General features: G+C 41.5%; 1 protein-coding gene across 3 annotated transcripts; it reads right to left on the minus strand.

Moving 5' to 3' along the window:
* Positions 1-11335: 11335 nt before the first annotated feature.
* Positions 11336-15701, minus strand: LOC111981756 (ras-related protein Rab-4B). Of its 3 annotated transcripts, none has more exons than XM_024013170.3 (8): positions 15500-15701; positions 15097-15177; positions 14705-14819; positions 14166-14228; positions 13881-14035; positions 12536-12631; positions 12158-12324; positions 11336-11945 (listed from the first exon to the last, which is right to left on the minus strand). In XM_024013170.3, exons 1-7 carry the CDS (start codon positions 15513-15515, stop codon positions 12206-12208), a joined length of 645 nt encoding a protein of 214 aa, XP_023868938.1. In that variant the 5' UTR covers positions 15516-15701; the 3' UTR covers positions 11336-11945; positions 12158-12205. The 3 variants fall into 3 exon arrangements, with proteins under 3 accessions (XP_023868938.1, XP_023868940.1, XP_023868939.1); XM_024013171.3 differs by having other exon boundaries at positions 11815-11902; XM_024013172.3 differs by lacking the exon at positions 15097-15177 and having other exon boundaries at positions 15500-15616.
* Positions 15702-16858: the final 1157 nt, after the last annotated feature.

Below are 16858 nucleotides of genomic sequence, written 5' to 3' on the forward strand. Positions count from 1 at the left end.
GTATTGTTATGATGGTATGTGTAGGATAGCATTGGTGGTTTGGGAACTGATCTCAGCACATTCCTAAAGAGGCTACCTCATCCTGCATAAGGCTGTCAGCTCATAAATAGTTAAATGTAATGTTTAATTTAGACTGGTCTTAAAGGGCAACAAGACATTTTAGAAATGAAATATGAGTTTATGAATGGATTTTCAGTTTGTTCACATGTTCACAGAGGAATTTTTTCTTTTGGCCAGTAGCTGTCCTGCATACTGGCCTCTTCCAGACATACAGCCTCCCTGTTAGTTTAATGAATAGTGCTCCCCTGTTAATGTGCTGGTGTACAGGCCAGATAGAGAATGAGTAACGTCTCGCATGCAGATACAGCCAGGAAATATATCTATAATAATCGTATGCCTGCAGAGACACCTGAGGGAGTCCTGTGTGAAGAGCGCAGCCAGCTCCCTGTGCAATTGACAGATATCAGCTCTGCTTCAGGTCAGTGAGGGCCTATCATCATCATCATCATTTCTATCCAGGAAATGTTCTGCCCATGGAGGGAAGAGGAACTCCAACTCTTCTGTCAGAGACACAGAGTAAAACGGTGACGTGAGAGTGATTATATGTGACCCATAACAGTGGTTAAAATCTCTCTCTCTCTCTCTCTCTCTCTCTCTCTCTCTCTCTCTCTCTCCTCGTGCAATTTACTGCCCTTAAGAGGAGGGGCTTGGCCTTTCTTCTTCTCCTGAGCTGTTTGTCACATTATTTATTTTACTGCTGGAAAAGGTGGATGAAGAAATACAGTGACATGGAGACGGGTATGGAATAAATGATGGCTTTGTGGCGAAGCAGTGAAGAAAGAAGGGATGAATGATGAGGGAGGGGAGGGGAGATGAGAGGGGCGAGTCTTTAACACCATTTAGGGGTGATCATGGGCACCATACTTGGTGATGTGCCATCTGTTGAAATCGGCTGCATGTGTGTGTCTCTCACCATGCCTGCATGTGCGTGAGTGTGTGCTTGTTTGCCTCGTTCAATGCATTGTAGTATTTCTGTTCCTACTCACCTCACAGTACAGACCAAGCCCTCTGAATGACTCAATCAGTGGAGCACAGGGCCAGTTCTGCTCTCTATAGCACTGTGAAACACCTATAAATCAGACTAAGAAGAACACAAAGTGATATAAATTAATTAATCTTTCTCAGTATTGATCTGTGACCGTTTACAGAACAGTGGTTTATCACCAAACAGCCAGCAGGTTGTTTACAGAGTAGTCCACAGCAGGGAGACAAACACTATTAACCAAGTCCAGCTCATGACATCTAAATGGGGGAGGAACATATTGTTTCTGAAAGCTTATCTATAAAACCTAGTCTAACACAGAGGCACAAAAAAACCAGAGCAGCTCTTGCTCATAAAGTCGATAAAAGTATTTCTCGACAAACCCATATTTGCATGTACAGTTGAAGTCGGAAGTTTACATACACCTTAGCCAAATACATTTAAACTCAGTTTTTCACAATTCCTGACATTTATTCAGAGTAAATATTCCCTGTCTTAGGTCAGTTAGGATCACCACTTTATTTTAAGAATGTGAAATGTCAGAATAATAGTAGAGAGAATTAATTATTTCAGCTTTTATTTCTTTCATCACAATCCCAGTGGGTCAGAAGTTTACATACACTCCATTAGTATTTGGTAGCATTGCCTTTAAATTGTTTAATTTGGGTCAAACGTTTCGGGTAGCCTTCCACAAGCTTCCCACAATAAGTTGGGTGAATTTTGGCCCATTCCTCCTGACAGAGCTGGTGTAACTGAGTCAGGTTTGTAGGCCTCCTTGCTCGCACACGCTTTTTCAGTTCCGCCCAAAAATTCTCTATAGGATTGAGGTCAGAGCTTTGTGATGGCCACTCCAATACCTTGACTTTGTTGTCCTTAAGCCATTTTGCCACAACTTTGGAAGTATGCTTGGGGTCATTGTCCATTTGGAAGACCCATTTGTGACCAGGCTTTAACTTCCTGACTGATCCCTTGAGATGTTGCTTCAATATATCCACATACTTTTCCTGCCTCATGATGCCATCTATTTTGTGAAGTGTACCAGTCCCTCCTGCAGCAAAGCACACCCACAACATGATGCTGCCACCCCCGTGCTTCACGGTTGGGATGGTGTTCTTCCGCTTGCAAGCCTCCACCTTTTTCCTCCAAACATAATGATGGTCATTATGGCCAAACAGTTCTATTTTTGTTTCATCAGACCAGAGGACATTTCTCCAAACGTACGATCTTTGTCCCCATGTGCAGTTGCAAACCGTAGTCTGGCTTTTTTATGGCGGTTTTGGAGCAGTGGCTTCTTCCTTGCTGAGCGGCCTTTCAGGTTATGTTGATATAGGACTCGTTGTACTGTGGATATAGATACTTTTGTACCTGTTTCCTCCAGCATCTTCACAAGGTCCTTTGCTGTTGTTCTGGGATTGATTTGCACTTTTCGCACCAAAGTACACTAATCTCTAGGAGAAAGAACGCGTCTCCTTCCTGAGCGGTATGACGGCTGCGTGGTCCCGTGGTGTTTATACTTGTGCACTATTGTTTGTACAGATGAACGTGGTACCTTCAGGCGTTTGGAAATTGCTTCCAAGGATGAACCAGACTTGTGGAGGTCTACAATTTTTTGTTCTGAGGTCTTGGCTGATTTCTTTAGATTTTTCCATGATGTCAAGCAAAGAGGCACTGAGCTTGAAGGTAGGCCTTTAAATACCTCCACAGGTATACCTCCAGCTGACTCAAATTATGTCAATTAGCCTATCAGAAGCTTCTAAAGCCATGACATCATTTCTGGAATTTTTCAAGCTGTTTAAAGGCACAGTCAACTTAGTGTATGTAAACTTCTGACCCACTGGAATTGTGATACAGTGAATTATAAGTGAAATAATCTGTCTGTAAACAATTGTTGGAAAAATGACTTGTGTCATGCACAAAGTAGATGTCCTAACCGACTTGCCAAAACTATAGTTTGTTAACAAGAAATTTGTGGAGTGGTTGAAAAACGAGTTTTAATGACTCCAACCTAAGTGTATGTAAACTTCTGACTTCAACTGTATATATTTGACACTGTGATAGGAGAAGAAATATGTACCTCATTGTTGGATAATATACACTATATATACAAAAGTATGTGGACACCCCTTCAAATGAGTGGATTCGGTTATTTCAGCCACACCCGTTTCTGACAGGTGTATAAAATTGAGCACACCGCCATGCAATCTCCATAGACAAACATTGGCAGTAGAATGGACTTACTGAAGAGCTCAGTGACTTTCAACTTGGCACCGTCATAGTATGCCACCTTTCCAACAAGTCAGTTTGTCAAATTTCTATCCTGCTAGATCTGCCCCGGTCAACTGTAAGTGCTGTCCTCAGGTTGCAAAACTCACTACCGAGTTCCAAACTGCCTCTGGAAGCAACGTCAACACAATAACTGTTCGTCGGGAGCTTCATGAAATGGGTTTCCATGGCCAAGCAGCTGCACACAAGCCTAAGATCACCATGCGCAATGCCAAGCATTGGCCTGAGTGGTGTAAAGCTTGCCGCCATTGGACTCTGGAACAATGGAAACGGGTTCTCTGGAGTGAATAATCACACTTCACCATCTGGCAGTCCGATGGACGAATCTGGGTTTGARGGATGCTAGGAGAAGGATACCTGCTCGAATGCCTAGTGCCAACTGTAGTTTGGTGGAGGATGAATAATGGTCTGGGGCTGTTTTTTATGGTTCGGTCTAGCCCTTTAGTTCCAGTGAAGGGAAATCTTAATGCTACAGCATACATGACATTCTAGACAATTCTGTGCTTCCAACTTTGTGGCAACAGTTTGGGGAAGGCCCTTTCCTGTTTCAGCATGACAATGCCCCATGCACAAAGCGAGGTCAATACAGAAATGGTTTGTCGGGATCGGTGTGGAAGAACTTGACTAGCCTGTACAGAGCCCTGACCTCAACCCCATCGAACACCTTTGGAATGCTGACTGCGAGCCAGGCCTAATCGCCCGACATCAGTGCCCAACCTCACTAAGCTCTTGTGGCTGAATGGAAGTTCCCACAGCAATGTTCTAACATCTAGTGGACAGCCTTCCCAGAAGAGTGGAGGCTGTTATAGCAACAAAGGGGGGACCAAGTCCATATTAATGCCCATGATTTTGCAATGAGATTTTTGACGAGCAGGTGTCCACATACTTTTCATAATGTAGTGTACTTTAGTGCTTTTGATGGGGATAAAATGGTATGTTTTTGTGTGTGATGCTCCACCTGTAAACATGAAAGGTCATGCTGGTTGTTTAAGGACATACAGCCTCTCTCCCTCTAGAATGCTTCCAGTAGGAGTATGAATGCACAGAGACATGTTTCAGACCCTCCCTGTTTTGGAATTAAACGTTTTGCCCAGCCTTTCTCCCTAATCATTATTTCTGAGTTTCAGCCCAGTCTCAGTCTGTACAATGAGAAAAAAGTGCCTTTTCGCAGGAGTACAAAAATAGCAGCCATTATTCTTTGTTAGTGTGCGTCTAGACATTTGCACAATCTAAGCTACACCCTTTTGAGGCCCTGTGATTGCGTGTGTGTGTGTGTGTGTGTATGCATGCTTGCATGCATGTGTGCTTGTGTGTGTGTGTGTGTGTGTGTGTGTGTGTGTGTGTTGTTGTGACGAGATGGTCTCTATATACTGTAGGATTGATCCTGTCCACTTGTCCTCCCATGGATCACCCTCATCTAATCTCTATCTCTGTCTCTCTTTAACCCTTTTTTCTTCCCGTTCCTTCTTTTCTCCCCTTCTGTCTCTTTCTCATTCTGCCCTATTCCCCAGTTCTCTTACTCTAACCCACACACTGTTCTTCAGAGAGGACCACATTGTTGATACTCCAAGTATACTCACAAACATTGAATATCTGCTTAAAACAAGGCCCCATTTGCTGTTCTTTTGCATCTACAATCATTGTCAGTTCTTGTGGCCTATGTATTATGGCCATTTCTGTTGTTGGCTGAGCAGTGCTCCTGTATTTGCCTTGTACTGTACTGTTCCTACTCCGTGCATTCAGACTCAGTAACTCATTCACAGATCCCAGAGAATATAGAGGAGATATGTGACTCCTGGCCTCCTTAACCCATTTGGTCTTCCTTGAGGGCATATTATGTATTTATGGCTGTTAAGCTAGGACCAGGGTGGATGTCCACACTCCAAGGCCTGCACTCCATTGCGCCGGCCAGCATGTTGTCATTTTTCCTCCCCTGTGTCATGGCAGGGGTGGCGTGGCGAATAAAGCAGGATTGGTGGGGCTCTGTTCAGACATCTCCACACATCACAATGAAGGAGTGGGGTTTCCTGCCTTCACCCTCTGTCTGTCTGCCAGACCTCCATCTGACATTGACATTGACACTGGAGCGTGTGTGTGTGTGTGTGTGTGCGTGCGTGCGTGCGTGCGTGCATGTATCTGCAGAGAAGAATTGGAGAAACTCCTCAAATACAGTTGTAGCTTGATGAGGGGAAAAACAATTGAATCCAATTTAGAATAAGGCGGTAACAAAATAAAATGTGGAAAAAGTCAAGGGGTTTGAATACTTTCTGAATGCACTGTATACAAACACAGGGACTTAAGATGTGTGCATTTGCATTCAGCTGGTGTATACATTTTCCTTTCAACCAGAGAAAAACTTAATTTCAACAAGGAGTTAGGAAGTCATAAAGACAGAAGGCATCCATGTAATTTAATATGATCATGATGATGATGATGATGATGATGAGGGCATGTGTCTTAGTAAGCGTCCCCTTTCCATCTGTGGCCCCAGCTGTCGTCTAGTAACATGCAAAGCCCGTTCAGCTATAACAATAGAGGTCAGAGGTCATAATATCAGCACTGGGCTCTCCCATTGTGCCCCTCAGGGGGACACAGTCACACACAGCAGCCTGGTGTTCATTGTTTGGCTTGACGCTGCATGAGGCCAAAAGCATTAGTGTGATGTAACTACTGACTGTATTATCTACTTATACATTGTGATATGTATTGGATTGTTTTGCAATGATTTCTACATCCAATTAGATCTGGCAGTGTTCTAAAAAAACATTTAAATCAGATACAAATAACTTAAAAATAACATAAAAATGTAAACCCCAATGTCATCTGAATACAGCTTAGTTTACCTGTTGCGTGCTTACTGATGGGAAAATAACATTTGTTGTTCCACAGCACCTCCTTGTGGTGATAGAGGTGTGACATATGATTCTAAAAGGCCTAGTGCAGTCAAAAACGTTGTTTTATATATATTTCCACACTATGAGGTTGGAATAATACTGTGAAATTGTGAAATTATGTAATGCCCTTTTAGTGTAAGAGCTGTTTTGGAGGGATGGCGATTTGGTTTTCCATGGTGACATCACCATGCGGTAAATTAGTTAATAGGCCAACAAGAAAGTGAGTTCCAAACCTCTCTGCCAATATCAGCTAATTTTCCTTCCTCACTTAAACCACTCCCAGGTCAGTACTCTGACTGGGCGACTCCAGAAGGCGTATTTTCTTCTGTTGAAGCCATTCTGTTGTTGATTTACTTCTGTGATTTGGGTCATTGTCCCGTTGCATCACCCAACTTCTGTTGAGCTTCAATTGGCAGACAGATAGCCTTACATTCTCCTGCAAAATATTTTGATAAACTTTGGAATTCCTTTTTCCATTGATGATAGCAAGCTGTCCAGACCCTGAGGCAGCTAAGCAGCTCCAAACCATGATGCTCTCTCCACCATACATTACAGTTGGGATGAGGTTTTGATGTTGGTGTGCTGTGCCTTTTTTTCTCCACACATAGTGTTGTGTGTTCCTCCAAACAACTCAACTTTAGTTTTCATCTGTCCACAGAATATTTTGCCAGTAGCGCTGCAGAACATCCAGATGCTCTTTTGCGAACTTCAGATGTGCAGCAATGTTTGTTTTGGACAGCAGTGGCTTCTTTCGTGGTGCCCTCCCATGAACACCATTCTTGTTTAGTGTTTTACGTATCGTAGACTCGTCAACCGAGATGTTAGCACGTTCCAGACTTGAGCTGACACTCTAAGATTCTTCTTAACCTCATTGAGCATTCTGCGCTGTGCTCTTGCAGTCATCTTTGCAGGACAGCCACTCCTAGGGAGAGTAGCAACAGTGCTGAACTTTCTCCATTTATAGACAATTTGTTTTACCGTGGATTGATGAACATCAAGGCTTTGAGAGATACTTTTGTAACCCTTTCCAGCTTTATGCAAGTCAACAATTCCTTAATCTTGGGTCTTCTGAGATCTCTTTTGTTTGAGGCGTGGTTCACATCAGGCAATGCTTCTTGTGAATAGCAAACTAAAATTTTGTTAATTCTTTTTATAGGGCTATGGCAGCTCTAACCAACATCTCCAATCTCATCTCAATGATTGTACTCCAGGTTAGCTGACTCCTGACTCCAATTAGCTTTTGGAGAAGTCATTAGCCTAGCGGTTCACATACTTTTCCAACCTACACTGTGAATGTTTAAATGATGTATTCAATATAAACAACAAAAATACAAAATGTGTGTGTTATTCGTTTAAGCAGACTGTGTTTGTCTGTTGTTGTGACTTAGATGAAGATCAGATCAAATATTACAACCAATTTATGCAGAAATCCAGGTAATTCCAAAGGGTTCACATACTTTTTCTTGCCACTATATATACAGTTGAAGTCGGAAGTTTACATACACCTTAGCCAAATACATTTAAACTCAGTTTTTCACAATTCCTGATGTTTAATCCAAGTAAAAATTCCCTGTCTTAGGTCAGTTAGGATCACCACTTTATTTTAAGAATGTGAAATGTCAGAATAATAGTAGAGAGAATGATTTATTTCAGCTTTTATTTCTTTCATCACATTCCCAGTGGGTCAGACGTTTACATAAACTCAATTAGTATTTGGTAGCATTGCCTTTAAATTGTTTAATTTGGGTCAAACGTTTCGGGTAGCCTTCCACAAGCTTCCCACAATGAGTTGGGTGAATGTTGGCCCATTCCTCTTGACAGAGCTGGTGTAACTGAGTCATGTTTGTAGGCCTCCTTAATCGCATCCACTTTTTCAGTTCTGCCCACTAATTTTCTATGGGATTGAGGTCAGGGCTTTGTGATGGCTACTCCAACACTTTGACTTTGTTGTCCTTAAGCCATTTTGCCACAACTTTGGAAGTATACTTGGGGTCATTGTCCATTTGGAAGATCCAAGCTTTAACTTCCTGACTGATGTCTTGAGATGTTGCTTCAATATATCCACATACTTGTGAAGTGCACCAGACCCTCCTGCAGCAAAGCACCCCCACAACATGATGCTGCCACCCCCGTGCTTCATGGTTGGGATGGTGTTCTTTGGCATGCAAGCCTCCACCTTTTCCCTCTAAACATAACAATGGTCATTATGGCCAAACAGTTCTATTTTTGTTTCATCAGACCAGAGGACATTTCTCCAAAAAGTACGATCTTTGTCCCCATTTGCAGTTGCAAACCGTAGTCAGGCTTTTTCATGGCGGGTTTGGASCAGTGGCTTCTTCCTTGCTGAGCGTCCTTTCAGGTTATGTCGATATAGGACTCGTTTTACTGTGGATATAGATACTTTTGTACCTGTTTCCTCTAGCATCTTCACAAGGTTCTTTGCTGTTGTTCTGGGATTGATTTGCACTTTTCGCACCAAAGTACATTCATCTCTAGGAGACAGAATGCGTCTCCTTCCTGAGCGTATGAAGGCTGTGTGGCCCATGGTGTTTATACTTGCGTACTATTGTTTGTACAGATGAACGTGGTACCTTCAGGCGTTTGGAAATTGCTCCCAATGATGAACCAGACTGTGTTCTACAATTTCTTTCTGAGGTCTTGGCTGATTTCTTTTGATTTCCCTATGTCAAGCAAAGAGGCACTGAGTTTGAAGGTAGGCCTTGAAATACATCCACAGGTACACCTCCAATTTACTCAAATGATGTCAATTAGCCTATCAGAAGCCTCTAAAGCTATGACATCATTTTCTGGAAATGTCCAAGCTGTTTAAAGCACAGTCAACTTAGTGTATGTAAACTTCTTACCCACGGAATTGTGATACAGTGAATTATAGGTGAAATAATCTGTCTGTAACAATTGTTGGATAAATGACTTGTGTCATGCACAAAGTAGATGTCCTAACCGACTTGCCAAAACTAACGACTTCAACTGTAATATATATATAAAGGATATTTCATGTTAAAACCCTCATGGTCTGAGAAACTTTAGGTGCCTTTTGGCAAAACTCCAAGCGGGCTGTCATGTGCCTTTTACTGAGGAGTGGCTTCCGTCTGACCGCTCTACCATAAAGGCCTGATTGGTAGAGTGCTGCAGAGATGGTTGTCCTTCTGGAAGGTTTCCTCCCATCTCCACAGAGGAACTCTGGAGCTCTGTCAGAGTGACCATCGGGTTCTCGGTCACCTCCCTGACCAAGGCCCTTCTCCCCCGATTACTCAGTTTGGCCGGGCGGCCAGCTCTAGGAAGAGTCTTGATGTTCCAAACTTCTTCCATTTAAGAATGATGGAGGCCACTGTGTTCTTGGGGACTTTCAATGCTGCAGAAATGTTTTGGTACCCTTCCTCAGATCTGTTCCTCGACACAATCATGTCTCGGAGCTCTATAGACAATTCCTTCGACTTCATGGCTTGGTTTTTGCTCTGACATGCACTGTCAACTGTGGGACCTTATATAGACAGGTGTGTGCCTTTCCAAATCATGCCATATTAATTGAATTTACCACAGGTGCACTTTAATCAAGTTGTAGAAACATCTCAAGGATGATCAATGGAAACAGGATGAACCTGAGCTCAATTTCGAGTCTCATAGCAAAGGGTCTGAATACTTATGCAAATAAGGTATTTCTGTTTTTATTTTTAACAAATGTGCAAACATTTCTAATGTTTCACTTTGCCATCATGGGGTATTGTGTGTAGATTGCTGACAATTTTGTTTAATTTATTATTTAATCTATTTTAGAAATAAGGCTGTAACGTAACAAAATGTGGAAAAATTAAAGGGGTCTGAATACTTTCCAAAGGCACTGTATGTGTAAATTATATATATTTTTATATATTTCCTGAGCTTTCTTTTATCTCCTAGATAAACGACAAACACTTCAAAACCTTGTTTCTAATTATAAAATGTTTTACTGTCTTTTTTTCCATTTATGAATGTGTTATTTAACGTGTTTCTCTGGGCTATAGCTGTAGTCCAAATTCAATATTTTATCAAATTACTTATTTTTATACCTAAATTCAAAATCAAATAGCTAAATGATCCATAGTATGACCATCTTAAAGAAATTTAGAACACCACACCCAACCCTACACCTAGCCACAACCACAACCCTAACCTTGGTTTACGCTACTTATATCCTACTTTTCTCTTTGGCTCCTCCCTTTGACCCTAGGTGCAGGAGTCCGGCTCAATTGAATCACTGAATATGACTCATCCTATGTTGACGTGTGTAGGAACAGGATTGTGTTTATGTTTCTTAGCCACACTCATAGAAATAGAAAGTCATAGCAATAGAAAGTTTAATGAACATTTGGTTTAATAATTTATTAATTCAAGATCATACAGGCTTTGCAAAGAGGGGCAGTTCTTCAGTTCAACAGTTACATCTAGCACACATAGTGATACATTTTATAGATAGACAGGTCATACGTAAGATCATAGTCCAGATATATGCAAAAATMTAGATTTTCACATTTGTGCTTTACATCAAGTAAATACACCAATTATCACTCAATCTATCAATGACATTCTGGTTAGAATGGATTTAGATATGGCCTTAACCCTTTCATAATCATTGCACAACACCTTACACATTTAAAATACATATTATTTGTTTGTCCCAAAATTGAAGATTATGATAGTCAGTCAAAGATATTAAAGCTGAGATCTGTGAAAGGTGAAACAGTGGAATGTTATAGGCGCATTTGTTATTGTTTTGAAACAGAAGATATGAGCATCCAGCATTGTGGTAAAAAAAAAAACCTGCCGTTCCATCATGCGTGCATTACAGAGGAGACTGTTGGGAGGAGCTATAAGAGGACAGGCTCATTGTAATGGCTGAAATTGAATAAATGGAACAGTATCAAACATATGGAAACCATATGCTTGACTATGTTCCGTTGACTCCATTCCAGCACTTACAATGAGCCCATCCTCTTACAGCTCCTCCCACCAGCCTCCTCTGCCATGCAATGATGTCTGAGGGAAAAAACAGTGTTCATTGTTTGAAGTAACTTCTTTGTTGTTGTAATAGAGCAAACAAGACGTTTCACCGATAAGGATTCCAGCTTTAACGTTGTAACAATTTTCACAAACACATTCACACATTACAGTATGTGTACACGGTGACTACCACAAGTCCTCTGCTTTTTTTCAGTCTCTTAAAACATTTTACACAAATATCACATAAATGTTATATTTCCTTTTGATATATTTACAATATCTTACAGTTTTCAACACAACCAATAAATAGGCTTAACTTTTATAGAGATTAGACACAAATTAAAGTGTGATGTTCTCCTTACATCATGTCGGTCCCATCAGAGTTTGAACAGTGAGAGGTTTGTGAGCTGCTGTGGCTGCTTCTGAGTAAAGATATTGAAAACAAATGTCCTGTGTGTGTCCATTGGCCTGGCTCTGTGACTGACCAGTCCTCTCTGCTGATGTCACTTGTATTCCCTAGCGACGCGGACTGGAGCAGTAGTCAGAGAGAGAAAGGCCTGGAGGAGAGTAGCTCCGTGACAACCCAGATAGCTCCATGACAACCCAGCCCAAATCTTTACACAGGGTCTCTCCAGAAGTAGTCCAAGAGCAGGTGTCAAGAGTCACAGGGCAGTCCTCCAAAGGCCTGAGTGTGCAGAGACTGTTAGAAGAAAGATTTACATCGGGCCCTAGAGAGAGATGTAACTGTTAACTAAGTTTATGAAAACATTATAACCAAAATTATGCTTCAAGTTAAGCCTATCTTTAAGTGCTCTAAAAATCATAAATCAAGGAAATCACAGCAGATGATCAATTGAAGGAACACAACACTTGTAATACACATGTAATTGCAAACAGCCACACTGTTATCAGTACAGGTTTAATGAAATGAACTACTTACCTGGAGACATGGGTTCTGTGTGTCTTAGAGCTAGGTTAGCATTAGCCTTTAACAGTTGCACTGATCTCTGCCCTGTGCTGAGCCAGCCTGTGGCGACTGGCGAAGCTGCCTCACCGTTGTGTCACCATACTGGATCCCTGAGCCCATCCGCTCCGGGTCTAACTCACCTACAGACGAGACACATCCATATATTAAACACATGAGAAAACGAATTCATAGATATACAGATATACAGTACAGTTCACAGTTCTACAGTTCAGTACAGTTCACACACAGTTGTCACTTTAGGTCATGTGAATGCATGCAATTCCCTAGTGCACAACATGGCTCCTTGGGCAGCTATTAGTAATAAGTGAGTGTAAGTGTGTGTGTTATTACCTGACTCTATCTTGTTGAGGATGGTGCGGCCACATTTAAGGAAGGCCTCCTCCACATTCTCACCGGTGAGGGCACTCGTCTCCAGGAACATCAGTTCTGTTTTTATAACAACAAAGAGAGACAACATGGATACACGACCAATCTCCTTTATCTATAGTCACAAACATCACCTGTCTTTATATAGTCACAAACATCACCTGTCTTTATATAGTTGCAAACATCACCCGTCTTAATAGTTGCAAACATCACCCGTCTTTATAGTCGCAAACATCACCCGTCTTTATAGAACGCAAACATCACCCGTCTTTATAGACGCAAACATCACCCGTCTTTATAGTCGCAAACATCACCCGTCTTTATAGTCGCAAACATCACCCGTCTTTATAGACGCAAACATCACCCGTCTTTATAGACGCAAACATCACCCGTCTTTATAGACGCAAACATCACCCGTCTTTGTAGTCNTAGTCGCAAACATCACCCGTCTTTATAGTCGCAAACATCACCCGTCTTTATAGTCGCAAACATCCCCCGTCTTTATAGTCGCAAACATCCCCCGTCTTTATAGACGCAAACATCACCTGTCTTTAAAGACGCAAACATCAACCGTCTTTCGATCACTACGCAGGATCATGTCAAGTCAAATTATATTTGTCATATGCGCCAAACACAACAGGTGTAGACTTTACCGTGAAGTGCTTACTTACGAGCCCTTTCCCAACATTGCAAACTTAAAAACGAAGAAAATTTGCTAATAAAAATTGAAAATAGTAACACAATAAATAACAATAACGAGGCCATATAGAAGGAGTACTGGTACCGGGTCAATGTGCAGGGGTACAAAGTAATTGAGGTAATGTAGGTAGGGATAAAAGTGACTAGGCAATCAGGATTGATAATAAACAGATTAGCAGCAGCGTATGTGGAGAATGTGAAAGTGTGTGTGGTGGCGTGCCAATATGCATGTGTGTGTGTTTTGTGTGAGTTTTTTATGTAGTGTGTGTGTGTGTGTGTGTGTGTGTGTGTGTGTGTGTGTGTGTGTGTGTGTGTGTGTGTGTGTGTGTGTGTGTGTGTGTGTGTGTGTGTGTGTGTGTGTGTGTGTGTGTGTGTGTGTGTGTGTGTGTGTGTGTGTGTGTGTGCGTGTAGAGTCCAGTGAGTGTGCATAGACTCAGTGTAAGAGAGCCAGTGCAAAAAAGGGTCAATGCATTATTCCGGTTAGCCATTTGATTAACTATTCAGCAGTCTTATGGCTTGGGGGTAGAAGCTGTTCAGATGCCTTTTGGTCCCAGACTTATATAGTCATCAGGCTACATTATCACTATGCAGGATCATTAGGCTACATTACCGTTCTCCTGGGCGAAGCGGGCCGCCTCGAGGAAGGTGACCTCTCTGTCAGCCTCCAGGTCTTTCTTGTTCCCACACAGGATGATGACGATGTTTGGACTGGCCAGCGTTCGAGCGTCTGTCAACCAGTTGGTCAGGGCATTGTACGTTTCCCGACTTGGTTACACAGACAGATAGACACAGAAATATAATTATGTTTAAAATTAACTGATGTGGCTGCAATGGAATAAAGTGATATTATGAACTGTGACTGTTGACTTGTAATTGGTCCAAATCAGGGTCTTACCTGGTGATGTCATAAACCAGGAGAGCCCCTGCTGCCCCTCTGTAATAACTGCGAGTCACTGACCTGAAAGCAGGGGGGGAAAAGAGTCAGAGCAGACTCTTAGAACATCCAAAAATACTATCTCATGATCTAATCCAATCTATCTGATGATCAAATCCCAGTCATTTGAATGTCTCTCAAATGACCCCAGTAACGACCTCTCTCCGATCAAATGAACATCCTGCTGAGACAACATTAGACAGTCATGCACAGATGACATGCTTCCTGTTAATGTGCAGTATTTTACATTTTCTTATTACATTTTTATTTAACTAGGCAAGTCAGTTAAGATCAAATTATTATTTACAATGACGGCCTACCCCGGCCAAACCCTAAGCCGGACGACGCTGGGCCAATTGCGCGCCGCCCTATGGGACTCCCAATCACGGCAGCTTGTGATACAGCCTGGAATCGAACCAGGGTCTGTAGTGACGCCTCTAGCATTGAGATGCAGTGCCTTAGACCGCTGCCCCACTCAGGAGCCCAGTAGAGCTACCTACCGGAATCGCTCCTGTCCAGCTGTGTCCCAGATCTGCAGCTTGACCGTCTTACCGGCGACCATCACCACCCGGGAGCCAAACTCCACGCCAATGGTGTGGCTGGAGTCCTGCTTGACTACATGGTACAGAACAGAAAACACAGTACAGTACAGACACCATAGTTCATTACACTCTCTGTTACATTTGGTAGAGGAGCATTGCTGTCATCTTTCATGTTGTGTGATACAGCCTAATGTAAAAGTAGAGTAAACTTATCCAAAAACCTGGTAGTGAATACCATTACAGTACCCTACTTTAACATTACAGTACCATGTCCGTGGGGGCAGTGATCTTTAAGACATAACCTCTTTCTGGAAGTTCAACATAATCACTATGATAACAACTTGACTTACACTTGTTTTCTATAAATTGATGGAGAAGACAGGATTTCCCTGATCCTGCACTTCCAATCACCAAGAATTTAAAAAGGAAATCTGGAAAAGAATAATGGAGAAAAAAAACAATAATAAATTTACTACATCACACGACTACAGACTGACCACAAGGCGGAAGCCAAGAGCAGGGTGTTGTTGAAAGCCACTAGCAATGTCATTTTCTCACAAATTAAACAGAAGCAGTGGTTAGGGTTCCTGGCGACGACTGATAAAGATTTAGAAAACTAGATGTTGTAAGTAATGGTTGACAACTTGCTATAGGCGGCTATTTAGCTTGCAAGCTTCATCTTGTTTCTTGTCCCAGACGAAAGCACGGACATTAAGGTTAGGAGACAGTGAAGCCAGATATTGCTTTGCTTACCATACGTTTCTGTCATTTCCTTTGATGTCTTCAAGCTCTTCAAGTGCCGCAATGTCAATTACAAACTATTTGCTTATCAAATATGAAGACTATATTTCACAAATTGGCATAAATCCCATTTAATCAGAAGGATTCATCTCTTTTACCATCCAAGACAGAGGCATAGGGTTGACAGGACGTGATGACGAAAATTTCAACGACCTAGCTACGTAAAATGATTCGTTTACCGAGGTTGTAACTAGTTACCACAGTCACAAAGTCAAATTGTATATCGTTAAAATTCCGAAAAACAAAAAGTCGCTTTTTGGTATTAATTTAAGGTTACGGTTTGGCATAAGGTTAGCAATTTGGTTAAGGTTAGATTTAAAATCAGATTTTAAGAACATTCATTGTAGAAATAGGCGGGGTTTATGACTTTGTGGCTGTGCTAAATAGTGACGACCGTTTTCAGAGAGGTGTCAAGATAACTGTGGGGCATAATCTTGGACATAGCCTCTGTTGCCTGTAGCTGTTTGATCTATATTTTACTCTGACTCAACCTGTCAGTTGCAATACTTTTGATGATAACATGTATTCAGCTATTATGTGTTTTGTGGATCATTCGGTTATATTTCAGTTATATTAATTGCTAAATTGTAATTACTTCGTCACTACGGCCTATTTATTGCCTTACCTTCCTAATCTTACCTCATTTGCACACACTGTATATAGACTTTTCTATTGTGTTATTGACTATACGTTTGTTTATTCCATGTGTAACTCTGTGTTGTTGTTTGTGTCGCACTACTTAGCTTTATCTTMGCCAGGTCGCAGTTGTAAATGATAACTTGTTCTCAACTAGCTTACCTGGTTAAATAAAGGTTAAATAAAATAACAAAAAAATATTTCTGATAATTATTTAGGCCTACCTAATCATAAAATGTTGTAGATTTTTTTTATTTTTATGAATAATTAAACGATATAGCCTAATGTGTGTGTGTGTCTGTCTATCTGCCTGTCTGTCTGTCGTCTTTCTGTCTGTCCTCATCCTTTGACAGTGACATTCTGAGATGCCAAAAAATATGAATTAATAGGAGCCGTTTAGAAATGGTGAAACATTTATTCAACAATTTAAGCAAAAATCCCCCCAAAAGTTTGCCACTTTTGACTAAGTACCCATTCACCCATTCTCACACTTACTTTGAGTAAGTACCCATTCTCACACTTACTTTGAGTAAGTACCCATTCTCACACTTTGAGTGTACTCTCAAAGTCAATTACAGTTTTGGGCATGTGGTTAGATAGCCAGTATTCACCCTGTGTTGTCTTAAGATGGCACGTGTTATGTGGTATAAAAACAAATATTTGACTCATGACAAG

Source organism: Salvelinus sp. IW2-2015, linkage group LG20, assembly GCF_002910315.2.
Source record: "Salvelinus sp. IW2-2015 linkage group LG20, ASM291031v2, whole genome shotgun sequence".
NCBI lineage: Eukaryota > Metazoa > Chordata > Actinopteri > Salmoniformes > Salmonidae > Salvelinus > Salvelinus sp. IW2-2015.

Excerpts from the sequence above, each read along its gene's own strand:
- LOC111981756 (XM_024013170.3), bottom strand. Across the intron at positions 14,820-15,096 it reads TCAATTTATAGAAAACAAGT|TCAAGCAGGACTCCAGCCAC; the intron begins GTAAGTCAAGTT and ends TGTACCATGTAG. Across the intron at positions 14,229-14,704 it reads GCTGGACAGGAGCGATTCCG|GTCAGTGACTCGCAGTTATT; the intron begins GTAGGTAGCTCT and ends CCCTGCTTTCAG.